Source organism: Leopardus geoffroyi, chromosome A2, assembly GCF_018350155.1.
Source record: "Leopardus geoffroyi isolate Oge1 chromosome A2, O.geoffroyi_Oge1_pat1.0, whole genome shotgun sequence".
NCBI classification, from domain to species: domain Eukaryota; kingdom Metazoa; phylum Chordata; class Mammalia; order Carnivora; family Felidae; genus Leopardus; species Leopardus geoffroyi.
This window is the reverse complement of record NC_059331.1, coordinates 118,379,523-118,405,297: the sequence shown is the minus strand read 5'-3', so window position 1 is coordinate 118,405,297 and position 25,775 is coordinate 118,379,523. Positions and strand designations below refer to the sequence as shown.

The 25,775-nt window shown below is 38.6% G+C and overlaps 2 protein-coding genes across 19 annotated transcripts; one reads left to right on the top strand and one right to left on the bottom strand.

The window, feature by feature from the left end:
• Positions 1 to 62: 62 nt before the first annotated feature.
• On the bottom strand, positions 63 to 11,815 carry CBX3 (chromobox 3). 4 transcript variants are annotated; one of them, XM_045495133.1, is made up of 6 exons: positions 11,462 to 11,803; positions 9,934 to 9,985; positions 6,724 to 6,866; positions 3,990 to 4,152; positions 1,714 to 1,808; positions 63 to 1,368 (listed from the first exon to the last, which is right to left on the bottom strand). In XM_045495133.1, exons 2-6 carry the CDS (start codon positions 9,955 to 9,957, stop codon positions 1,242 to 1,244), a joined length of 552 nt encoding a protein of 183 aa, XP_045351089.1. In that variant the 5' UTR covers positions 9,958 to 9,985; positions 11,462 to 11,803; the 3' UTR covers positions 63 to 1,241. The 4 variants fall into 4 exon arrangements, with proteins under 4 accessions (XP_045351089.1, XP_045351088.1, XP_045351091.1 ...); XM_045495132.1 differs by lacking the exon at positions 11,462 to 11,803 and adding an exon at positions 11,180 to 11,309; XM_045495135.1 differs by lacking the exon at positions 9,934 to 9,985 and having other exon boundaries at positions 11,462 to 11,815.
• Positions 11,816 to 12,221: 406 nt separating this feature from the next.
• HNRNPA2B1 (heterogeneous nuclear ribonucleoprotein A2/B1) lies at positions 12,222 to 22,664 on the top strand. 15 transcript variants are annotated; one of them, XR_006716356.1, is made up of 13 exons: positions 12,251 to 12,492; positions 15,421 to 15,456; positions 15,554 to 15,664; positions 15,851 to 15,997; positions 16,266 to 16,476; positions 16,606 to 16,707; positions 16,798 to 16,878; positions 17,555 to 17,617; positions 18,895 to 19,014; positions 19,270 to 19,392; positions 19,989 to 20,071; positions 21,444 to 21,581; positions 22,123 to 22,664. XR_006716356.1 is itself a non-coding variant. In XM_045495120.1 (12 exons), exons 1-11 carry the CDS (start codon positions 12,487 to 12,489, stop codon positions 20,048 to 20,050), a joined length of 1,062 nt encoding a protein of 353 aa, XP_045351076.1. In that variant the 5' UTR covers positions 12,231 to 12,486; the 3' UTR covers positions 20,051 to 20,071; positions 20,228 to 20,726. The 15 variants fall into 15 exon arrangements, 11 of the variants coding, with proteins under 11 accessions (XP_045351079.1, XP_045351076.1, XP_045351081.1 ...); XM_045495120.1 differs by lacking the exons at positions 21,444 to 21,581; positions 22,123 to 22,664 and adding an exon at positions 20,228 to 20,726 and having other exon boundaries at positions 12,231 to 12,492; XR_006716357.1 differs by lacking the exon at positions 15,421 to 15,456 and having other exon boundaries at positions 12,236 to 12,492.
• The last annotated feature ends 3,111 nt before the right edge of the window (positions 22,665 to 25,775 follow it).

The window sequence follows — 25,775 nt, the reverse complement described above, 5'->3', positions numbered from 1 at the left end:
AGTGATTCAAAGGTATGTGAATGCTCTACTAGAAAAGACAATAAAAAAAAAGTCTAACCACATAAAGGAATATAAAACTATTTATTGACCACTGTTTACCAGTATTTACAATAAAGTAAATAATATACAGTTGGATAACATTCTGACTACAAAGTTATTGTTTTTCCTGGTTTCTGCTGAACCAGTAACTCAAATACTGAGAAGATGGAGCCTACATGTAAGGAATGAGTTGGGGTAAAGAAAAAACATGCAGGTCAAGAATTTAGATTACAGAGGTCTGTCCCCCCATTTATTCCAGCAGGTGCTAAATTGCCAACATCTCTAACCATCTGATTATGATCAGGTTTCCATGAACAAGTTTTAAACATTCCATGAATCCTGACCTTTTTAGTCAGTGCAGCACAGGGATTTCAACTTCTTCAAAGGAAATGGTTCACCAGAAGGAACCTTTAAATGTCCATTTAACTAAGTTTTGCTTACCTAATTAAAACATACCAGGACTTGTCTGGTTTTTTTCATTTGGGTGGGGAGGTTATTGGTAGTGATAAAATTTTCCTTTCAGGAATCTTGCAAACGAACTTGCATTTGTGTGACTGCAGACATGGATTCTGTTACGGCTGCTTTCAAGTTGTCCAATTTAAATTGCTTACATTAGATGTAAGCCCAATTAATTACAAAATTTGAAAGGTTAAGGCTTCAGGAAAACTTTCAATTTAAGTGATTTCTTAGGTTGCTGAAAATGATGGCATCCCAGAAACGTGGGCTTATCCATGGTTGTAAAATGCTGTTTTTATTTTGGGGAATGTTAAAAAAAAAAAAAAAAGAAAACGATTTACGTATGTATTTTAAGTATATACACACACAAAAAAACCCCAAATAAACAAAAAACCCAGAATGGTCCTTAGGCATATAGGAGTTAAACACAAATTCTGATTGAAGAACAACTATGAAGATTTCCCCCAACATTTAGAAAAGGTGTTCTCTAAAGCAGGGGAATAATATACCATGGTCTCAAATATTCTTCTCTGATAAAGGAAGCAACTACAGAAAGCTTTTATTTGTTCAAAGTAACCAGTGCTATAGATGCAAAAAACCCCAACAACTCCCCCAATACTACTTCAAAACAAACATATCAAACTTGATTTTCATTAGAATGTTATTTTTTCACACTAATAAACCAAAAAACCAAGACCCAGATTTTATATATATATATAAATATATATAAAAAGCAACACAAACAATTATTGAGCTTCATCTTCCGGACAAGAATGCCAAGTTAGTCTCTCTTCATAAAAAGCAATTACAATCTGAGGACACTTCATATTTGCCTCTTTTGCCAGCACCAAGTCTGCCTCATCTGAATCTTTCCTGTTGTGAGGAAAAAAAATGTTCAGTCAAAACTCTCAATGATTTTTGTCAACTCTAAGTCTTTCACTTAAGTCGTAATTCAATCAAAAGGTGTTTAAGTGCTTCTGAAGGATTATGTGGTACATGTGACTATGTTCCAACACAACCTCATCTTCCAAAACAAGCCACAGTTTGCCAAATTTTGTTTTAAAACATCATAGCAAAAGAAACTAGAATCATCCTTTCAGCAGATAATTACTACCTCATAATGATGAAAACTATAAAACCTTTTCTAGTTAAGGCTTCACAAATTTAAAAAAATCTATTCCTGCGTTAAAATAAAACAGCAATCATCTGCACACTTACCATTTCATGAGAAACATTAATTCTCCACTGCTGTCTGTGGCACCAATTATTCGTTCAGGATCAAGACCTCTGGCAAAGCCTCTTGGTTTATCAGCCTGATTAAAAAGACATTGACTATTAAAAAGATATTGACTTTTCAAATAGCAAACTAATAATATTAACTTCAATGTGTTTACATGAAATATAGCTTTCAAATAAAAATCATCCCATAGTGAAAAAGAAATAGCAAGAGAAAAAACCCTTATTTAGTACTAAAACATAATTTCCGTTAACCTTTCAAGAAGCTACAACAAATGTGGGTATCTAAAAGTATTCTAAATTGCAAGTCAAGGTAACAAATACCTTTCCGTATCCTAATATGTCAAAAGACAGAACTGTATGGGCACACAAAAAAATTAATCCCTTTATTTTGCTAACTCATCCATTAATAATTGTAAATTCTTGAAGATTTCACTTGTAGGTATTAGTCTAAATTACCCACATATTTTAAAAGCACACACAAAACACAAATAGGAAAATAGTAAAAACTTCAAAACTCACACCCATCAGTAATGTAATCAATGTGAATTATAGGAAACCTTATAAAATACTTAGCATAAACCAGTGCTTCTAAAAGTGTGGTTTGAGGACCCCTGGATATTCTAGAGACCATTGGTATGTGTCTGTTTATCTGCAAGGTCCACTCTTTTCATGTATTTCTGACTTCAGATTATCTTCATATTATCTCCAAACATTGAGAGCAAATCAGATGCAGAAGTAGAACTATCTTAAGCCAGACATTGAAAAGATTTGCAAAAATGTAAAATGACACTCTTCTCGTTTATTTTTCATGAAAAGTTATGAACATGCAATAGGTTCTGTCACTGTTAACTGAATACAAGGATTTTAGGAATTTATTTCTCATATAGTTAGTATTAATAGTCATAACACACATGAACAAAAGTCTTCGGGGATTCTCAGTAATTTTCTCAAGTATTAAAGGGGTTCTGAGGCCAAAAACGTTTGAGAACTGCCTACGTCAACAAATCCCTTCTCCCTACCAGACTTTATCTATATCCTAGGGTCTGGAGTCAGATTACCTGAGTTAGTTAGAATGAAGAGTCTAACCTTTACTGTGTGGCTTTGGGCAAGTTAACCTCTGTGGTTCAGGTTTTCTATAAAACAGGAATAATACTATCTGTCTCAGACGTTTTGTAGTATGCAAAGTACAAATTAAGTTACATAGAACACTGCTGGGCACACTGTAAGAGCTCAGAGTAGGGTTAAGTATTGTTATTAAACAGTGCTTCTTATCAGTATATGGTTGACTTTCTATCTATGCCTATAAATTCTTAACACGTTACCTTTTTGCTTTGGCCGCTGAAGCATTCAGAACCAAATATGTCGTCAACCTCTCTGTTTCTCATCTGGGAAATGGGGATAATACCTATAATCTTAATAAACTTGCCATGAAGATTTAACAGATTATCTGTGAAGCACTTGGCATCTAGTTCAAATGATAAAATTTTAAATCCAAAGACCTTATCAATGCATCTATATTTTCTGTTTAATTCCCAAACCTAAATACTAATTCAGAATCAAGACCTTTTCTCAAATTGATGTTAGGTCAGTAGGCATGGTCAGCATAATGTTTTGGAGTTGAGGGTATAAGCAAATAGTTATGTGTTTTGCCCAAAACCACAGAAACATTAGAGAAGCAAAGACTGGATCAAAATATCCATGTACTGAATGAACCAACTCTCTCATTTCACACCCTCCCCCCAACCAAACCCCAAAAAACCATAAAAATAACTTCCATTACCAATGATTATATACTTCAAAATCAAAGTGTTATTTGCCAATATCCTTGACAAAACAAGGATCTCATGCAGAAGTACTTTCTGGTGGTCAATGCCACTAACAGTCCCTAATCAGGATGTGCCATGTGGATTATTTTTACTACATTGTAAAGGACAGCAATGATCTAATCTTTGTGTTCGCTGTATTTAAGACTGCCAGTCCCGGATCACAGGAAATGGTTTTACTAAGGCTCAAATCCACGAATCTACTCAAAATAACACTAGCATAACAATTTAAGTGGTATAAGCACTTACTGCACATTTATATGATGCAGGCTAAATCATGTTTATCCTTTTTTGTCCTAAATATTACGCATTTTAAAAAAGCTTTTCAATGATTTTTAAAGCATTTCAATTTTAAGTATTTTAAATGTACTTTAAAAATCAAGCCATCAACCTTTTACAAAGTTAGTCTGGTGGACAATATTTTACACTTACAGCATCTCTTTTCTTCTTGGATTTGCTATCATCAGATTCACTGTCAGATAAAGATTTTCTTTTTGTGCCATCTTTTTCTTTACCAGCTTTTTGAGAATTAAGAAACGCTTCAATTAACTCTGGACAATCTAAATTTTCTTCAGGTTCCCAAGTATTGTCAGCACTAGGTTCAGTTAAAAAAAAAAAAAAAAATTCAATTAAATACAATTCATCACCATCATCCACATCCATTTAATATTTATCTGAAAAAAGTCTGTACTGCAGATGCTTCTTCCCTAGCTCCACATTCTCGAGAAAATCTGCTTATATTTCCTGTGTCTTTCTCAGCCCCCTATTAATCTGCTGTAATACATCCAAGTTAACTGTACCTGACTCTAGCAGAATAATTAGAGCTAATATTTTTCTAAGTATACCAATAACCCACTTCAGAATTTCTCTGAAAAGGCTTTAAAAATGTGGATTCCTTATTCCCACCCCAAGTTACTTTACCAGATCAATCAGACTATGCCTCAAATTGGGATCTCCAATACTGTGTTTGAAAACACAATTCTAAGGCATTCTCAAATGTGAGACAGAATTGTCAATTTCTGCTGGGTCCTCAAACTGGGTAATGAAGAACAGGGGTTGGCAACCCAAAAGTCAAATCCAGCTTTTTGTATGTTGGGCAAACTAAGAATGGTTTTCACATTTTTAATTTGTTGGGAAAAAATTTCAAAATGACATTTACGTGAAATTCAAACTTTAGGGCCATACAGTGTCATTAGAACACAGCCATGCTCATTTGTTTAATGTAGTGTCTGCTGCTCCTTTTGTATTATATTTGCAGAGATGAGTAATCATGAGAGACCTATGGTCCACAATGCCTAAAGTATTTACCATGATTCTTTAAGGAAAAAGTTTGGCAACCCCTGATATAAGGCTGAGATGAGCATTTTCATGTTTTTCAGGACTAGAAGAAAAATGAATAGCAATTACCAATATGAAAGATAATCCTAGTGATAGGCTTGCAACTTTTTTTTTTTGTAAACGTTATGCCCAATGTGGAGCCAGAACTCAAAACTGCGAGATCATGAGTAGTATGGTTTACAAATGGAACCAGCCAGGCTGGTTAAGACCCCTAGTCTTAAATTTGTGTGCTCTGATCCAAAAAGACTTTACAGAACAAGACAGAAAGAAATTAATTTTAGAGATGTTGGAAAACAAAGGTAATGTTAACCTCGGATTGTAACCTGTGTCTTTTGATATGCTGAGACTCTAAAATTGGAAAACCCGAATCTGAGAACAGAGGAGCACAAAAGAGTTGAAGCAGAGCCTCCGTCTAATATAACACAGATCTACGTAACCCTAACCCTTTCTATATGTGGATAATATAGGCTTGTATATTACCTAATACACTGCAGTTATCTAGCAGGTCTCAATTATAATAATGGCCTCAAGTTTCGGAGAAAGAGGGAGAAAAGGAGTTAAGTTTCTTAACATTTTGATGGGCTGGGTAGAAACAAACAGCATTTAATGTCTCGAGATTCCAAAACAACAAAAAACCTACCATATGAAGGTAATCAATTCTTTGACGCATTGGTTAAATCTAACTTTAAAATAGTTCGGACTTGGGGCACCTGAGTGGCTCAGTCAGTTAAGCCTTCGACTCTTGATTTCAGTTCAGGTCATGAACTCACACTTTGTGAGAGCGAGCCCTGTAGCTGACAGCTCCCTCTTTCTCTGCACCTCATCCCCACCCTGCACACATTCTCTCAAAAATGAAAGTAAAGTAAAATAAAATATAATAAAATAAAAGTTCAGACTTATTTTGCTTTGTTCTCCTACCTGTTGGTAATTTTTCTAGTGGCAAATTACGAATTTATGATGTACACTTTCGCTCAACTAAGAATACTGAAAGGATAAAATAAGAAACCTTCAATCTTCCATTTAACTCGTAATTCCCAAATTGCTTATGGAGGCAGCTTTAAAGGTAAACGGTGGGGCATGTAGTAGGTATCAGATATCTGAAGCCTAATTATTTAACTAGCACACTCCCCCATGTCCACCCCGTTCAGAAAACTGTTGACTATCTTCACTATCCATCTTTTATAAGTCACTGGCCGTGGAACCTTGCTGTTTTTGTGGTATTAGGCAAAAGATTCCAAGGAGATTTAGCACAAGCTAAATGTAAGAGTAGAATTTCTGCATGAGTTATTCGCAATACATTATAAAAATTAGGACAACAATTAGCAACGAGGAATATAAAGAACTAAGGAGCTTGAAAAATGCCCTGCCTGCTTCTTAGAGATTAGGATACAGTAAACCTAGCGTATGGCGCAGGTCCTGGATTATGATAAGCACTTCTGTTCAACACCCACCAGTCTACCTTATATAGCTTCACACCTTATATAGCACACCCTCCCTATATAAGGAAACGTCAATTAGATATTCTAATTGGTGCAATACTTAACTACCTTAAAATGCATTATACGGTGAACTGCACTCTGTAAACGTGACTCTTCAAGTCAATTGACTAGTTTCAAATATACTTGGTTACGACTGTAGGCTAAAGACTTGGCTCTTTTTAAACAGCTCTCAAGGTACCCTAGATTGAGATATCTTTACATTTAAAAAGATATCTTTACATTTAAAGAAATCTATGGAGAAACTGATTTTAAAAACTTCAGACTAAAAGCAAACTTTAAATGTCACTTAACTGCAGTTAAACATCTAATAAAAGCACCAGGTTTCTTACTCTGTAAATCCCTTCCACTTCAGGAAATACTCCACCTTCCCATTCACTACACGTCGGTCCAGTACTTTTTCCACCACAAATTCTTCAGGCTCTGCCTCTTCTACTTTTTTACTCTTTCCGTTCTGTTTCTTTCCCATTTTTTGCTAAAATAAAACAAAAAAGAGATTTAAGAGACATTTTTTAAAAATTTTGAGTACATTTTAAAGACTAAATTAAAGACTGCATTCGACACCTGTGTTTTTACTTCTATATCCCAGGGGAGACCCTTCTGAAAAGATTAAAGTCAACAAAAGGAATACTTAATTCCATTTTAGCTCAAACCTATCACCCACCCCCCTTCACTGAAATAATACAATCAAAAACACTGGAAAATACGTTATCTTCTCTGAATCCAATCTCTCATCTAGTCTACAAGACCAAGTTTACTAGAGTTTGCACTCATTTTAACTGCAAAAAGCAACAGACAACTAGAAAAGTACCAGAAGATGACACAAAGAAGAGAGTACTAGTAACAGGTCTTACTGAGCCACAGTCCCATTAAACTATAGCCCCCAAACACTAAAACCCCCTGTATCAATGCAAACACCAACGTTAAGCCTTGATTATACAGAAAAGAGGTAAATGCGGAATGAAAACATGGTTCAGAATCCTGATATCAATTGTAGAGTCAACTAAGGAGACCATGAAGAGGCTAAAAAGGACGCTAGTATTGTTCCGTAACTTCTGTAGATAGTATTACAGATCACGTGGAACAAAGCTATAATGTTGTCACACGAAGATGCCAAAACGCTGGATCATTTTAATTCTCCAATGTGAAAAAATCTTGGTTTCTCAAGAGTCCAAACTGGTAGCCAACAAAATTTATGTAGAGAAGTTTTTAGGTTAGTTTTTTTCTTTACATAATGCTACGAGAGAAGCCAAAAGACCATGCTAAACCCCACACTATTTTCCAGTAAGTCAGATGTTATGAGGATTGATAAGGGATAAAACAAAAAACTTAAATGGTTGATTAGAAGAGACTAAGGGAGGGAAACCTCAAATGTTAATTTTAAATTCATTTCAGTGGTGCTATTAAAAAAAAAACTTAATTGCTAACACTGAAGTCACCCCTAATAACAGCATACAGGCAAAAAAGTTAACCAGCAATACTTCAAGATGGCAAAAAACATTAAAATTATGGAATTATTCACAAATGTACACACATAGAAGTAATAAAACTCCTCTGGAATTTACAATAACCCAGCAAACACCTGATTTTGTTGGATACCTTCTCTAAGTCAGGCCTTATAATTTTCATTAATTCAGATACTGGGTATCACAACCAGTCAGATAGCTTTTTGTTTCTGTACAGTACAAGGAATGGTAGTGAGAGAAATGAAGAACTGGTGTAGACAAAAGTCCATCAGTGATCCTAAATGATAAAATAGCCATCTTCATGAAGATGAGCTTAACAGAATAAAGAGGAAAGCAAAAATAAGCACAAAGAGTGAGAAGAATAAACACTAATAAAACTTGGCACAAAAATGAAGTATTTACTTCTATGGCACCCATAAGCTACTTACAAATGTTCATTTTTTTCTTTTCAAAAAAAATTCACCCACTTTCCCACATAAATTAAAAGCACACCTCATCTCTTGAAGTGAACAGAACTTTCAAGGCTGTCAATTTATGATCCCTTGACAAAGGATAAAATGCTTCAGTATCATCAAGTTACGGACATTGAAGACTATCAACACTGTGCCAAAGCAACAGAGGCATCTATGTGTGCTTTCATCCTCCAAGCCTCAGGGATAGCTAGTTCCTTCTCCTTCCAATACTTGAAGGTCACAGGCAACCGTACAGCCAATTCAATTATCTATACACTTTGGTTTACTGGTTATGGAAGTTGAAGGGCAGTTCAATCCTGACGGGGCATGGAAGATGCTTTGCGCTTTTTTCCATTGAGGGCTTTGATGTGAATCTTTTGTGCCACACTTTACATTTCAACATTTGCCAGGATTTGAGTTAAACGTGCAACCTAATGATGGTAAAAATTAAAAATCAGCAACTTGCCTTTTTAGTGTGAAACCCAAGAGAGGAATATACAAACCAAAACCAAATGTTTTACCTTATTTACGTGTTAGCACTCACCTTTAATATGATTGTAATTATTAACGCAACGTGTTAGAATTACTGTGAGAATCATAATGTTGAATTTTGAGATTTGTATATGAATATTTCAATGTTTTAAAAAACCTGTAACAATATGGCTGAGCATACTACGTCTTTACACATTCATAGAACTTTTAACGAAGTATAGGAATGAATGCAAACTTTGGATTTAAGAGAGTGAAAAAATTTAATTGCTCCAAATTTAATTGCTGCAGATCTAGTCTTCTCTCTTCCCGGGACATATGCATGGTTTTGTTCATTTTGTATTTAAAAAACCACATGGCAATGATGTGATTTAAAAAAATTTTTTTTTTTCAACGTTTATTTATTTTTGGGACAGAGAGAGACAGAGCATGAACAGGGGAGGGGCAGAGAGAGAGGGAGACACAGAATCGGAAACAGGCTCCAGGCTCTGAGCCATCAGCCCAGAGCCCGACGCGGGGCTCGAACTCACGGACCGCGAGATCGTGACCTGGCTGAAGTCGGACGCTTAACCGACTGCGCCACCCAGGCGCCCCGGCAATGATGTGATTTTAAGGCCTTAATGTATTTTAGAATAATTAAGCTTGAAATATGACAGTATGACTAAAGTAATTCCCAAGATTGAATGACTTTTGTCCCAACCTAGGTGTATGAGGAACAACTTCTTTAACCAACACTGAAAATACCTGCTCTCTCTAGAATTCAATATAGGGAGATTTAGGGACTCTTATGCCAACACGCAAGAGCTTTACAGCACTGCCTGTCAATATTCTTCCATGTTGCAAAAGTTTATTTTTATTTCAAGATAAAAATACTCTGTAAAATTCATGTTGCTATCCTCCCAAGATTAGGTTTCTTTAAATGGATTAAGACACTATTAAGCCAAGCCTGTTAAGTATCTTAATGTAATGATTTCGTTTTTGCCCCTAATTCTCCCCATAACAACACTGCAGGGAGAGGGAACTGGGAAATACATGTGGATGTAAATATCTCAACCACAGAGATGCAAAGTTATAATTTTGGGGGGAGAAAAATTTGAGTTAGATCCTTACGTATTTTAGGTTTTCATTAACTTACCAATGTAGTTTTATTGGAGGCCATTTTTTATTGCAGACTTGAAGAGCTATTACTAGAAAAATGCATGACAGTTAAAAAGAAGTTTGCATGACACAAAAAAGGTAGGTAAACACAAGTTTTGTTTGGATTCCAACCCCCACTTATGTATCGTATATTTAAAATTTGTACTCAAATCCAGAGATGCAGATTTGAGCTCCTGCCTAAGTTATTAGTGACCTATGCTCGCTGAGTATATCAGTGTTGTAACCAAGTGGATTGAGAAATCCTTATTGGGTACCCTGGTATCTGAGACAGTTTTACAAAGGAAAAAATAGTAGACAAATATTTTTTCCCCAATCTAAATCCCGCTGATATCAAGCCTATCCAGAATTTTTAAAAAAAGTCAAATAACTTGTTTCAAAATTCGATGTGATAACCCAAACAATCACAATTATTAAACTACCTTCAATTTTCCCACTAGACCTTGTAACAGTCCAAAGAGGCACCTACATAACCCCAACTTGGTTTCTTTTTAGAACCCCCCCCCCTTTCTAATCACTAGTTTTAAAAGCTGAAGACAGAAAAAAAACATGCTGAGATGCGTGAGTCCCATTTCGTGCCACTTTTAAGACAAACCACCTCTTCAGTCTATCCGCCCCCCATAAGCCCCACCCTGCTTAACCAGGCCCAAACACCCGGCCCCCGCCCCCCACCCGGGAGCGCGGGCCTCGTGGTCAGCGCATCCGCGGGGAGAAACAAAGGCCGCGGCCCGGGGGCTCAAGGGCACTGCACCACTGGGCCCGCGTTCGTCCCCACCCGGCGGCAGCCACGTAACGGAACGCCCGCCGCAGCCTCAGGACAGCCAGCCGTGCTGATGCGGGAGAACGCACCGCCCTCACGCGAGGCCCAAGTCGCCGACCGAGGCCGCGAAGGGGAGGAGGGCCCCTCATCTTGATCGCGGGTGGGGGAGGGGGAAAGGAAATGCGCTTTGTCTAGAAATAAGGCGGCTGTCGCCACGGCTCTCTACCCTCTCGAGGTCTGTCTCGTTCTCCCCCTCCCCCACAACTAACTCCAGGCAGCGGCCCAGCGCCAGGCCAGCCGCTGGGTCTCCGCTCGACTCTCCGCTGCTTCCCGCCAGCTCCTGACTCGGGGTCGGGCGGGGAAGGGCGGGAAGCAAGGAACTGGGGTGCAGGGCGAGAATCCCTGGGGCGCAGGTGGTATCTTAAGCACCACCACCGCGTAGAGAAAGAGAAAGAAAGACACCGACTTCACCGCCTCCGAGCTGCTCCGCGTCCCGGGTCTGCGGCGTCTCCGGCCCTGCGCGCCTCAAGCTCCAGCCACATCCGAGGGGGAGGGGGCTGGGGAGCTGCGCGCCGGGCAGCCGCTGGGGGGGGGGGGGGGGGTAGGGGAAATGGCACCGCCCACGCCGGGCGGCCGCGAGGGGCGGGGCGGCCGGGTGCGCGCTCCCGGCGGGGGAGGGGCCGCGCGCCGCGCCCGCTGGGAGCCGGTTCCCGGGGCAGGTGGAGGGCGCCAGCGACGGGGCACTTACCGTTCGCGGCGTGGCGCCTGGTGGCCCCCGGAGGGGAGGGAGAGGGAAGTAGGGGCGAGGACAGTGACCGAGCTTCTAGACGGAGGCGTTTCTGTTTCGCAGCTGCAGCGCCTGGCGCCAAAACCGGGCTCCGCCCACTTCCTCGCCCCTGGATGTGGGTGCCTCCAAACGCTAGGGGTGAGGGAGTGAAGAAAAACTTGGGCGGGGAGAATCGGAACTAAGCAGGAGTGCCCCTCTCAAACCACTCTCTCCAAAGACCTCTCTTGAACCCAAGGGGTCGACTCCCAAAGACGTTGGACAGGGTTGGTGGCGTGTGAAGTGTAACGTGTTGACTAGAAGTCGCTTCGGGTGTTTCCGGAAGGGGCCGAGTCAGTCCTCAGAGCAGGAGGGGAAAATTGGGGGAGGGAAATCGCTAGGGGGAGGCTACAGATTATTCTGGCGGGAGATGAAGGGCGGGGGAGCGGATTAACAGAAGTTTTGCTACAGGGACCACCTCCCGGCTTGAGGGGGCTGGGCTTTAGGGCTGCGGGTTAAGCTCCTCCCGACAGCGTTAATTTCAAACTGCGCGACCGTTTCTCACCTGCCCTGCGCTAAGGCGGGGGCTGGACCCAATTCCATTAGAGAGAACTACGCAGGACTCGAGCCTTCCGCAATTCACTGAGCCCATTTACGCAAGTGACGTCAAACACTGCTACTGGCTGCTAGGGGGGGAGGAGTACGTACCTGGCGTAAGGAGGGCGTAGAGCGTTCCCGCCATTGGCGGCGGTTAGGGCGTTTACGCAACGGCCTGACGTAGGGGAAGACGCGTTGGTCGGGGGGAAGGTTCTAGAAAAGCGGCGGCAGCGGCTCTAGCGGCAGTAGCAGCAGCGCCGGCTCCCGTGTGGAGGTGCTCTTAGCGGTGTTGTTTCTCGAGCAGCAGCAGCTCTCACTACAGCGCCAGGACGAGTCCGGTTCGTGTTCGTCCGCGGAGATCTCTCTCATCTCGCTCGGCTGCGGGAAATCGGGCTGAGGCGACTGAGTCCGCGATGGAGGTAACGGGTTTGAAATCAATGAGTTATTGAAAAGGGCATAGCGAGGCCGTTGGCGCCTCGGTGGAAGTCGGCCATCCGCCTCCGTGGGAGAGCGGCGGTGAAATTGGGCCACTTCAAAAGCGGCTCGTCTCAGGGTATTTTTGAGGAGAGGTCGTTAGCGGAGGCCGGATTGTGAACAGTATCTTCCCCACCCTCAGCCTGCCGGCGCCATTTCCCTTTGCTGGGGGTGGGGGATGGGGAATTTCCACATGGCGGACGCAGTCCTGGTTTGGCGAAAAGTGGGGCGCGGAGGCGGAAATTCTTACTCCCTTTTCAAAGCACGCTGATTTGGGGGCTCTGGCGTCCCCGCGTTTGAGCTTTTCGGCGGGCTTCGGATCCTCCGGAGCGAGGCTGCGGAGCTTCCCCTCCCCCCCCTCCCGGGAACCGGATTTGGCGGCCGCCATTTTCATTCCTTTCCTTCCTCGCAGCGTTTTTCTTTTCAGTCTTTGGATTCTGCTAGTTTCGTTCCTTTATGGAAGAAGAGAAGTGGTTAACTATTTTTCTTTGTTTTCGGGTTGTTCTCATGCCGTTTCGGGGTGGATTCCGAGGGTTTGGGGGAGCTTGGATCTTTGAAGTCCTGCGCAGCTCGTTAGAGGCTCTTTGCTTTCCCCTCGATGAAATGGCGCCATTGCGTTCAGAAGCCACACCGAAGAGCGGGCGGGTGGGGGAGTCGGTTCCCCGGGGCTGGTTCGCACCGGTGTAAGAGGAGGTAAAACGACCTAGGGTGTCGGGCCGAGTTTTAAGGGAAGCCATATTACAAAGAGAACATTTTGTTTTCCAGCCCTCGCTTTTTGGGTAACGGTTTTATCGGAGTCTGCGGTGACTTAAAAGCTAGTTGAATTGCAGGAAACTTTAGACATAAAAAGGCGAGCCATTAAGTTAGTACCGATTGGGGGTGGCAGTGGGGACGGGGGTGGGGGGGTTGGTTTCACAATCTTGTAAGGATTCCTTGAATTGTAAGATATTCGTGGTAAATAACATTTTTGCTGGGAAATGTAATCTTTCCTGGGTAAGACTAGAGGGTCTTGTGATAAGCTAGAAATTAAGAGGGAAGTAAAATAAAAACTTTTGGTCTTCAGTTAAAACGTGGCTCAGTCTTTCATTGCTTTTAACGGTTACGTACAAAACTTGTTTTCAGCCTTGGCCACTATGTATTTGAACTTTGTCATTTGCTTTTCTCATTTATGTTTGCTATGATGGTTGATCATTACATTGATAAGCAAAAGGTCTCCAGCGAAGGGGGCCTGGTTGGGTATTTTCTTTCTTAAGCACGCTTATAAAATAACTTTGTTTGTAATCGATAGTGGACATCGGGTAAGTTTGGAAAAACTGAGGTAAGTAATGAGTTTTTGCCTTTTGTTAGTGATGTGTAAAAGTTGTTGTAAATGTGCTTTTATATTTGCGTAATTTATTTGGGTTGTAAAAACTGATTTATAGTGGTTAGACTAAGTTAAGTAAAATTAGGTTAATTTAAGTATCAATGTGTCATAATCATTTAACAGGTCTTTTGAGGGCTTTAGGAGGTAGTTTGAGAATTTGTTGAGCTTTTAAAAATATAATTCTGAGAACAGAGGAAAAAAAGTCTCTAATTGTATACTTACCACTATTTTTTTGAGCTGTTGGGAATTTTCGTGCATAGAAGTAGTAACCTCCACGGGCCTGAGCTGTATGTAGTACTAGCTGGTAATAAAGTCTCTTGTTGTATGGAAAATTTTATTTGACCTTTGATTTGTATTATAGACTCACAGCAGATGTTTCTGGGCACTATTACCTATTTTGGCTTCTGAATACCTGTTTTAAATTTTTATCCTAGTTATCTGAAAACGAAGCATAACAACCCATCTTAATTGAGAGCCGAAGATACCGGCTGTTAATGCAACATATATTTGCTTGGTGGTTTAAAGGGGTTAACGTTTTTTTTCTGCCCAGGTTTCCGGTCCCCCCCCCCCCCCCATGTAAAATTGGAGACACTTGTGCTTTGTAGTCTGCCAGATGGCCGTTAAGGTCGATAACTCGAGTTTTGGGTTTTTTTTTACTGCATCAATGAAGTGTAAATTGTAATACAAAAACTAAGTTAACAGTGGTCATTTAAGCTTTTATGGTTCTTGAAAAGTGAGATTACAGCAACATTGTACTGCATTTATATACGGTTCAGTAATATACTAGATTTTTTTGTGTTTTGTAAATACCAAATACAAGCATGGCCACAAAAAATCAGTTATGTTTAAAAACTTCTAAAGCTCTGAACACTGTTAGTCATAAAAGGTATTTCTCCCTTGGTCAGAAGAGAGGCAGATTTTATAGGAATGTTTTGGTAAATGCATTGAATGTTTAAGAGTTTTTTTTCTCATGGAGAGTTGGTGTATGGGGGAAGAATGATTTTTACAAGGTTTGGTGGTGTGTGTGGGGGGGGGGTTTTGTTTTTTGGTTTTTTTTTTTTTTTTTTTTGGACTGAAATACATAAGAATCACCACCAGAGGGAGCAGTAAAGGGAAAATAAATGTCAGTTTTAGATCCTGAATCCTGAAATGGTAAATTGTGAGTTAGAAGAACCAACAGTTCTTTATGTTTTAAAAGAAAAAGTGTTTACAATGAGTATTTAAAAGGCACTTTATTTGTTGTGGACAATAGGATTGAATCTAAAGTTAGTAACAATCCTTTAAACTTTCAATGACCAAGGACTAGGTTTGCTCCTCTCTCTACAGAAATTTTCTTTTTAAGATTAAGGCATGTTAAAATAATTTAATGTCAAGTAAATTTGGATCAAGCATTAATGACTTTGAAACTTGTGTAGTAGTTCAGCTGAGGCAATTTTTTTGGTGTAACGCAACTAATATGCAGTTTAACATATGGTTTAAATTTGATGTAAGTTTTTTTTTTCCCCCCCAGAAAACTTTAGAAACTGTTCCTTTGGAGAGGAAAAAGGTACTCTGCCAGCAGGTCACCTCATATTTAAGAATTTAATTTCCTGCATACAAAGAGGAAATGTAAATAAAAATTGAAATGATGTTTTCCTTTGCAGAGAGAAAAGGAACAGTTCCGTAAACTTTTTATTGGTGGCTTGAGCTTTGAAACCACAGAAGAAAGTTTGAGGAACTACTACGAGCAATGGGGGAAACTTACAGACTGTGTGGTACGTTAAATGTAAAAATGTCCATAGATGCTAGTCTTTCAACTTTTGGACTCCTAAGTTTAACGAGTTGAGTAAGTTATTTTTAAAGCCATGTTCATGAAAATTGCTCGTCGTTCAAACTGCTTTTTCATAACACAAGTAATAAGAAATGCTAAAGTTCCCCCCCCCCCCTTTTTTTTTTTTTAGGTCATGAGAGATCCTGCAAGCAAAAGATCAAGAGGATTTGGTTTTGTAACTTTTTCGTCCATGGCTGAGGTTGACGCTGCCATGGCTGCAAGACCTCATTCAATTGATGGGAGAGTGGTTGAGCCAAAACGTGCTGTTGCAAGAGAGGTGAGCAAAATAGAACTTTGTCAGTAAATATGAAAATAACTAAGTTTTATACGTAACTTAAATCTTGCCACTTTAAAGCTCTGTCAGTCTTGTGTCTCTTGATTTTCCTAGATTTGCCTACTTTTCTGAAACTAGTTTTTTAGTTATAAGCTATTGCTTTAGGTGGTATTTTATCATAGAATAGAAACTACCTTTGGTACCTAGATATTTTGCTCTAAATCATGTTTTGGTTTGTTTTGTTAAGGTAGTTTCTTTTTTCCTTTTTCAGGAATCTGGAAAGCCAGGGGCTCACGTAACTGTGAAGAAGCTGTTTGTTGGTGGAATTAAAGAAGATACTGAGGAACATCATCTTAGAGATTACTTCGAAGAGTATGGGAAGATTGATACCATTGAGATAATTACTGATAGGCAGTCTGGAAAGAAAAGAGGCTTTGGATTTGTTACCTTTGATGATCATGATCCCGTGGATAAGATTGTGTGTAAGTGTCTATAAGCTCTAGGTGTATGGCTCTTTTCATTAATTTTTGGGTTTGTTTATTAAAAGGTAAATTGTACAAGTTGTTGGTAAAGAATATTGATGTAATAAGAGTACGAACTTTTCATTCCAGTGCAGAAATATCATACCATCAATGGTCATAATGCAGAAGTAAGAAAGGCTCTGTCTAGACAAGAAATGCAGGAAGTCCAGAGCTCTAGAAGTGGAAGAGGAGGTAATGTCTAACTCGTTTATTTTACTGTATTTTATTTTTTTAAGATTTGTTTAATAAAACGCCTGTTACTAACCTGGTTGTTCATTGCAGGCAACTTCGGTTTTGGAGATTCTCGTGGTGGTGGTGGGAATTTTGGACCAGGCCCGGGAAGTAACTTTAGAGGAGGATCTGGTAAGTTCACCTTCTGCGTGAATAGAAAGGTGAATATGCTTGTTTAAAAACTTAGTTTTAATTAGATTCAGGAAATCCAGTGTTTTTAAAGTTACCTTGAAGGGTTAAGTAGGTTGTATTACGCTGGGATGTTCTGAATTGGTCAGGTAAGAGGTTATAGCTAAAAGCATAATTTTCTAAATTCTAATCCAGAACAATCCATTGCAGAGATCTTTTTAAGGTAATCAACTTCTTAAAAAAATTAGGTGCTACTACAGTTACTTTAAAAAATGAGGGACCCCCTGAATCAGGAGTGAAAATATTGTGGAGGCTTTGTGTATTTGTTGTTGTTTTTGGCTTTAGGTTTCAGATTTGTTTGGCTTGGCTTACTAATGTGATGAGGTGCCAACAGAACCAGTTGTTTCTCTCACCCAACTTCATTCTTTATAGATAAATGGAATCTCTTAAATTGAGACTTGCCAAGTCTGAGCCTCTTGTTTAGGCAGTTATTCTCATGAGATCTAATTACACAATTTGTGTTTTAAGAATAAACCAGTAAACACCAGTGTTCTGGCACAAGGAGGTTGGTTCCTGATAATTTTCATTGAGAGGTACTAATAAAGAGGGTGGAGGAAAGCAGGAAGAGAGATTAAATAGGGTGGACAGGATTTAATAACGTTTTTCCTGTTTCTAACAGATGGATATGGAAGTGGTCGCGGATTTGGGGATGGCTATAATGGGTATGGAGGAGGACCTGGAGGTCAGTTTCTTTCACATACGGTTTTTGTGACTTAAAGATTTAAACCCTATTTGTGTTTGTCCAGTTAAGTGTGTACATAAAATTTTAAGTGTTTTGCATTTTATGTTTTGTAAAGGGCTTAGGTGATAGTGTTTCAATTATTTGGCTATTCCTTCATAATTTGCATTTTTTATGGAAAGGATATTTTTGCTTGTAGGTGTTTACAGGTTGCAAATTATTTCAGTGGATTTTAAATTAGAATTTATAGATGCCGTCATACTATATCCCATTGTTTCTCAAGCAAAATAATTAGATATGTATTTCATGTGCTGTTTTCCTGAAAAACTACAAACCAATAGACTTGATCATGGTTAACATGTCAAAGGAAGTATATGTAAGCAGTTGTGTTGTTTTAGTCTCTTACCAAGGTTAAGTCCCATAAGATAACTTGTTAAAAGTCACCAAAAGAATTTCTAAAATACACCACATTCTTCCTGGGTTTAGCTAAGTTGTGAATTACTGTTACGTAATAAATGTATTAGGTATATATGTTCTGTTGGAGTACAGGAAAGTTAATATTTGCTGACAAATATCCTATTAAGAAAGGGTTATTATAAACTGAGCTAGTAGTAGACACGATTGCTGGTTTTGCCACTCCTTAAGCGTAACTGAGTTACTCCAACATCTCAACTGTTTCAATTCTGCTTTGAGGTCCAGGTATTAATTGGTCTTAAGAGAAAGAGGAGTTCTTGCACCTCAATAATTTGAGACTACCATTGTAAGTTTTTTAGTTAGATGCAAGTTTGCTAATTTCTGGTCCTCCCCCCATTTCTACTCAGAATGATGTCGTAGGTATATTTAAGAGACACGGTTATTTATCAGGAAGCATGTTTGGAACTTAATATTTTGGACCAGTAGAGGTGTGTGGCTTTTTTATCCCGCTTGCCTATGCTTCTCGTCTGCCCCCACCCCCCAATCCTTACACAAAATACAAACTTTTGAAAGTACCTGTACGAATCTTTAGTATCTTTAGTGTTAGGGGAGAACAGCTATGGCATTGCAAGTATTGGTCTCTGTAAAGGTTTTTATCCCGTTGGTTGTGAGGTGTTCCCTGCCTCTAAATGTTTATCAAGCATACGTACTCTATTCTGCCCTTGAGGCTGTTACGGAAGAGGTTTTGTAGAACAAATATTTTGCTTATAAGAATGTGTTTTGGAAAGTTGGAAATGGGTGTGATAAGACAGTTCAAATGGTATTGAAAATATTAAGTAATTACTTAAAGGCTTATTTTATAATAGGTGGCAATTTTGGAGGTAGCCCTGGTTATGGAGGAGGAAGAGGAGGATATGGTGGTGGAGGACCTGGATATGGCAACCAGGGTGGGGGCTACGGAGGTGGTTATGACAACTATGGAGGAGGTAATAACTTCACCTGCAACCTTTATGTGGGAATTTGGATTGGAATTAAAATGATTTAACAAGTGAGGATTTTTATTTCAATGTTGTCAATAGTTGCCTTAAACTGTAGAGTTGTAGATAGGTGTTTTGCATTTATTCTGATTGTTTTTATGGGAGATGTTGTCCTAAATATTTAGCGTATGTCGCTAGTTGAATGTTGGAATATGTTACTTTGAAAGTCATGATGCAAAACCTATTCTTCTGATTTTTTCACAGGAAATTACGGAAGTGGAAATTACAATGATTTTGGAAATTATAACCAGCAACCTTCTAACTATGGTCCAATGAAGAGTGGAAACTTTGGTGGTAGCAGGAACATGGGGGGACCATATGGTGGAGGTAATTTATAAGATTCTTTAAATTATTTTGTGTGATTAAAGGATTAGTCTTAAGACACTTTAATTACTAGTTTGAGTAACATTTCCATTATGATAACTAAAATGATGGGATTGGATATTCAGTGGTATAGAATATTTAGGACTTACAAAAGTAGGTTAGACACTTCAGGTGGGACTCTTTTTCTTTGGCTGATTACTTTTTAAAAAGCCAAATAAAATTGAGCACATTGCAAGCTATATTAAATTCTGTGTTTCTCTATGAAAGTTAAATCACAAACCTTTATTTCACAGTATTAAGCTCTTAAAGTTTTCAGTAGAACCAAACCGATTTTTTGTCTTTTTTTTTTTTTTTTTAATCTTACTCCAAATGATTGTGGTAGATCATGTTCTCAATTGTAAAGGGCAAATTAACCTTTTTGTGAGTCTGAATAAATCATTTCCCGAGTAATAGGTTGACTAGAAGCAGGTAACAGGTTATGAGCTGCTTGTTTCAAGGAGTGTATGTCTATAAAGTAGAAATCGATTATAGATACTATGAGGCAAATTGCAGAAAATGGGAGTAAATTTGCTTTCTCTTCCTGTTTTTAACAATTCTAGGAAACTATGGTCCTGGAGGCAGTGGAGGAAGTGGGGGTTATGGAGGGAGAAGCCGATATTGAGCTTCTTCCTATTTGCCATGGGTAAGTAGTTTTTGAGTTTTACCTTATTACTGTCTTGGGAGATCTAGCTGCCAGGAGTAAAAGCTTTTTAGGATCATGTTATCTTTCCTTAAAATCTGGTTAGATGGATAATTTCATAACCTATTTTTTTTTTACTCTTTACTTCTGTTGAAACAGGCTTCACTGTATAAATAGGAGAGGATGAGAGCCCAGAGGTAACAGAACAGCTTCAGGTTATCGAAATAACAATGTTAAGGAAACTCTTATCTCAGTCATGCATAAATATGCAGTGATATGGCAGAAGACACCAGAGCAGATGCAGAGAGCCATTTTGTGAATGGATTGGATTATTTAATAACATTACCTTACTGTGGAGGAAGGATTGTAAAAAAAAAAAAATGCCTTTGAGACAGTTTCTTAGCTTTTTAATTGTTGTTTCTTTCTAGTGGTCTTTGTAAGAGTGTAGAAGCATTCCTTCTTTGATAATGTTAAATTTGTAAGTTTCAGGTGACATGTGAAACCTTTTTTAAGATTTTTCTCAAAGTTTTGAAAAGCTATTAGCCAGGATCATGGTGTAATAAGACATAACGTTTTTCCTTTAAAAAAATTTAAGTGCGTGTGTAGAGTTAAGAAGCTGTTGTACATTTATGATTTAATAAAATAATTCTAAAGGAAATTGTGTAATTATAGACTTTTTATTTTAAATAAGTTAAGGAGTGGGTAGTATAATTAAGGTCCTTTGCAAAGTTGTTGTTATATTTGTGTAAGATAAATGCTGGTCAGATATAAGTGTGTTGTCTGCAATTCATCAGGATTAAATTATCTAGATAACTTAAGGGATATCTCTGCAAAGAGAAACACCTTTTTAGATCTTTTAGATGCTGCTTCTTCAATGCAAGGAAAGGAAATAACCCCAGCGAGGTACTCTTCAGGGATACAGGTCTAGTACAAGAGAACTCTTGACGGCTACTAAGTTCAGCCAGTCTTAAAAAACTGTGCTGTTTCTACAAAGCTTTAACTACAGTAGTTTATAAGGATGACAACGAAAGCTGAGGGTGTAGAGCAAAATAGTTCTAAGCTTCAGTTAAACTTCTTTAGGTAAGATCTTATTTACTTTTCCTTTCTTAATTTTCCTCCCCAAAAGATAAACTAATACTACTCTTCAATGGTCTTTCAGTATAGTGGTTCTTATGTAGTTTAACATAGCTATAAATTTGAGTTTAACAATTTATAAACTCAAGAGAATCTTATAAACCCTGTTTTCCAATCTGTCATTTACTTAAATTATTTTGGTTGTTTTTTTCCCCCCTTTTTTCCCTTCTTTCCCACCCCCTCCTCCCTCTATGAAGATTCAGGTGCTTAACATATCATTTTTTTCCCTGCTGGAATTTAGCATTGATATGAACCATGGACAAGTATATTCTGCTGCCACAAAGACTGTAAAGTGCTTCATTTCAACAGCTGAGGCGCAAGCCAAGTGATCATTAATAAAGCTTTTCTTGGTTCCTTCAGTGGTGTTGGTAGTAAAATGGTAGGTAAAAGTTAGGCTGCAAGTTCAATAAATCATGAAATTACCCATCATTACACCCTTGTGTATTCACATTTCTTGGATCAAGCATTTTGAGTGAACTAGTGGTTTTTATTAAAAATAAAGAATTTTGTTCTTCTGTTATATGGTTGTTCCTAGTTGTACATGCTTATCAGGGTCAGGCTCAGGAGAAGGTAGGGTAAAATGGTTGAAACTTTCCAGATGATAGTTTATATTTATGAATAAAGTGTCTACATTATAAATCCTGTATGTATCAAGTACTAAATATTTAGGTTTAAATGTGGTAATTCTTTCCAATCCCCTACCTTATAGGAGAGATGTAGGTTGGCTGCTGAAATTCATTTAAGTGTCAACAGTTTGATTTGCCTGGCTTTATTGCCTTTTCAGGAATGTGATTATCGGGGCTTATTCTACTGTATGCACCAGTGAGTCTTCTTTGATCCTAAGACCACCACTGAAGTTATTTAGGTTCTTTGGACAAACATGATAAACTTCTTCAGATACTTTTTTTTTCCTTTGGCAGGAAGGTGTCTTGCTGCAGGTAACTAATGAAGAAGTGGTCAACCACAGAGTCTTCAAGAAATAAGAAATACTGTACCATCTGAAAGTAGTTCTTGTTGGTGCCTTCATTTAAAAAAAAGCACTTTAAGATTAAAGGGAAATGTTTTCTGATAAAATACATCATTTAGTACAGGTTCTTAATCTAAAACCATTACAAATTGAGTACTGTTTGTAAAAGAGTAACATCAAGTAAGCTAGAGAGAGAAATGTATCATGTTTTAAATTAGGTTTTGTGAGTAGACAGATTAAAATTCTATTTTAAATATAAAGTTTATAAAATAAACACTTTTGTATTCAAATACTTGGTGTAATGTTTACACATAAAATGTGTGAATCTTGTTCTATCAACTTACAGTTGTCTAAAAGATTGCCATCCCCTAGAGTTTTAAAGCAGTTTCACAAAGCTATGCATATTGCCATTTTTATTTCAACATTAATAGTCAAGAAAAGCATTGTGGACATTATTGGCTGTCCCTAATAAAATGCCATTCTTTTTATACTGTACATTCAGCGTTTGAATACTGCTCTAGTTTTCTCGCTTTACCTTGTTATGTTTAACATTGCTGGTGGCGTTTTTGCAAATATTTTAAGCAACTAGAGTGGTCCCAGTTAAGGGCAAAGCACTGAGACACCATCTCATACCAGTTTCTCAGATGTCAAGTAGCTTTATATGCATCTCAAACTTAGTTTCAGTGGTTGTCTTTTTTAAGGGTTAAACATGGTGGACGGAGTTTTAATAAGCCGTGCCTTGGATGTTTACCTGAAATAATGAATGATCCGTAGGAAGGTTGATTTAACTCTGTTGTTGTTTTGGTTTTGATGAGGTATCTCACAGGTAAGTTAAACTAATGGCCAAAAGAAGATGAACTGTTTTGTTTCAAACAGTAGCTGCATCCATCAACTGTGAACTTGTGAGAATGCTTCAAAGTTAGGTAAACTTTTTGAAGGTTTTAGAAATGCCCAACTCTACCAAGAAGTTGGAACTTGAAAGGTAAATCAAGTTGGTATGCTAACACAACGTTAAGTACCTAACCCTTAATCTGCACAAATCGGGGGGAAAATGCACATCAAGCTCACTGGCTTACTGCAACTGAGTAGGTAATGTTGAATACTCCACAGGCATTTTCCCCATGTGTATGTTGTATATTGAGCTGTTTAAGAACTTGAGATAAGTGTGGTTTTTGTGTAAGTTTTCTACCAGAAGGAAATCACAACCTTTGATACATGTGTAGTATTTCTAAAACCGGCTTTAATTAATTAATCCTTAACCTCAATACTTAGTTCAGAGCAACAGTGAACTCATCACTTTGCAGGTCAACAAACTGCAAACTGCAGCTGTGACTCTCTGGAAGCTCAAGGTTGCAGTTAGGAAAAATTTGATTAGGGCATACTGACAGGACTAGCAAGTTGATGCTGGCCATTCCCTCCCCAGTAGTGAGCTATCCCAAGAGCAACCCAAAGCCTCCAAATAGGATCAGTGTTTGGAAGTGATGCTACCTTGTGTATTGGTCATGTTCTACAGATTGAAGGGTTTTACTTACAAGATTACTGAGAAGCTAGCATCATTGGGAGCCAAATTGAGGGCTGGCTCCCACACTAGAGTGTTAACTCACTGAAAGTTTTTGAAAGTTAATCTTTCTATTGTGTTTAAAGTTTTCATTAGTCTGGTGTATGAAGGCAAGCTAAGACCTAAAAGTATTTAGAAATTATTTGTACTAAGTTAGAGTACGGGGTTAATTCAAGGAAACGTTAAAAGAATCTTAATCTTGGTACCTTAGTAATGACGGTTAACCAGCTCACAAGTATGGGTTCCTTGCCATGTAGAAAACATGAATCTCCATATACCAAAAAGCACATGCACATTCTTGGCAACATTTTATGTATGTGTGTGGTCTTTGGAATGAATGCCTAGATGGTTGATACTCCCCAACCAGCTTCAATGCCATACCACTGTGACTGCAATAATAACTTGTTAGGTGAAACGGGTCTTTTGGTGACTGGTCAAATTAGTGAGGTGAGTAGTAGACTACCCAAGAAAGGGGCAAATTCAGGAGGAAGACGTATCAAGAAGGATAAAAGCACTTGCATTCTCCATTCTGGGGCTTGGGTGTGTGCAAATTGTGTCCTGAGTTCCACTGGTCGCTGTTGGAACTGGAACCAGCTTTGACGGGGGACCCAAATAATCCAGACATTCTTGTTTACCACATGTTACATGGAGATTTTGTACAGTGGAGAATCTAATTTCACCTTCTCTAAGACTTTATTCAACATTGCAGCCTATTGAGGCTACTTTTGAAACGGGATGGCTTTATCTGGAAAACAAAGATGAGAATCTGTTAAGATTTCTTGACACTTTATAATTGAAGGAATGGCTTACAGGAGTACGTTTTTTTCCCCATAGGTGAAGAAGGTAAGACTAATTTCATGTTGGGTCCAACTCAAACTGGGATGGGAGTTGGCCCTTATGCACAAAGGTGTTCACCAAAACGTTTATTTCATAGCAGCCAAAGGTAAACTATATATAAACTACAAGATGTTTGAGTAGATATTACTCATCTCAACTGTGTAGATCTTAGTGATCCCCTTACAGTTTGCATTTGTGAACCCTGTACCAAATACTTGGGAACACGTTATTAGAGATACGAAGTTCACGTAACTCTCCCCTTAAAATCTTACTTTGATGTAGTCTCTCCAAAAAGGTGCTGTCTCCTGAGCCATGGTTTGTTCAGATTGACTGGAGTGATAAACAGGAAATGGGTCAGATAATTGGGTATAACTTGAATCAAGTTATACCCAGTAAAATACAGTTTCAATTAGGTTTTGATATTTAAAGTAATTAGGTCAGATTGCTCCTTTTCTCCAACATTCACCAATTCTCTGAACTCCATGCTAACTCCATTTTAAGACTACTTCCTAGCTAGCAAGAACATTTTAGTCAATCCGGGTATCCAGGTCAATCTGCAAGAGTGCTTCGGCTGAAATTTTGGTGTGGGATTTCCATTGCTGAAACTGGCATATTGTGGGAAAGTAAGCTCCCATTTACGTGCTTTGAAGCCATTGTGATTTTTGAGGCCATTGGAAACTCGTGAAAAGGTTAGATGATAAAACTTCGGAGGAAGCTTGATAGATTTACTTTTCGGGTCACAATGGACCAAATACCTTCCAGACAGTTTTAAGTTTTTAGTTGTTGTGACTGTCTTGAATCCATGTTACCTTTAGGTGCCTTATTTACCTGCATTTGATGCTTTGAGTATAGTTGGTCATTGTGCTTGTGCTTTCAAGGATTAGAGGACCATGCCTAGTCTATTAATACAGTGTATGATGGTACTTGTAGTTTGAAGACCTACAAGTAAATTGGTAATACAGAAGCTCAAATTGAAGATTTGACGTAACTTCTGGGGGAATGTGCCTTGCTAAAATCAAGGATCAAGTTACAATTGGAGGTGTGCTCCCTTGCAAAACCAGTCTAAACAGATTTTAAGTTACTGTACAAAACTGACCAGATCTGGAAGCATTTCTACAAACCAAAGTAGTACTCGACTTGTGATACTCCGTGGTAGACAACTAGGGCAGAAATTCCTGATAACTTTTTTTTTTTTTTTACCATCTTACTGC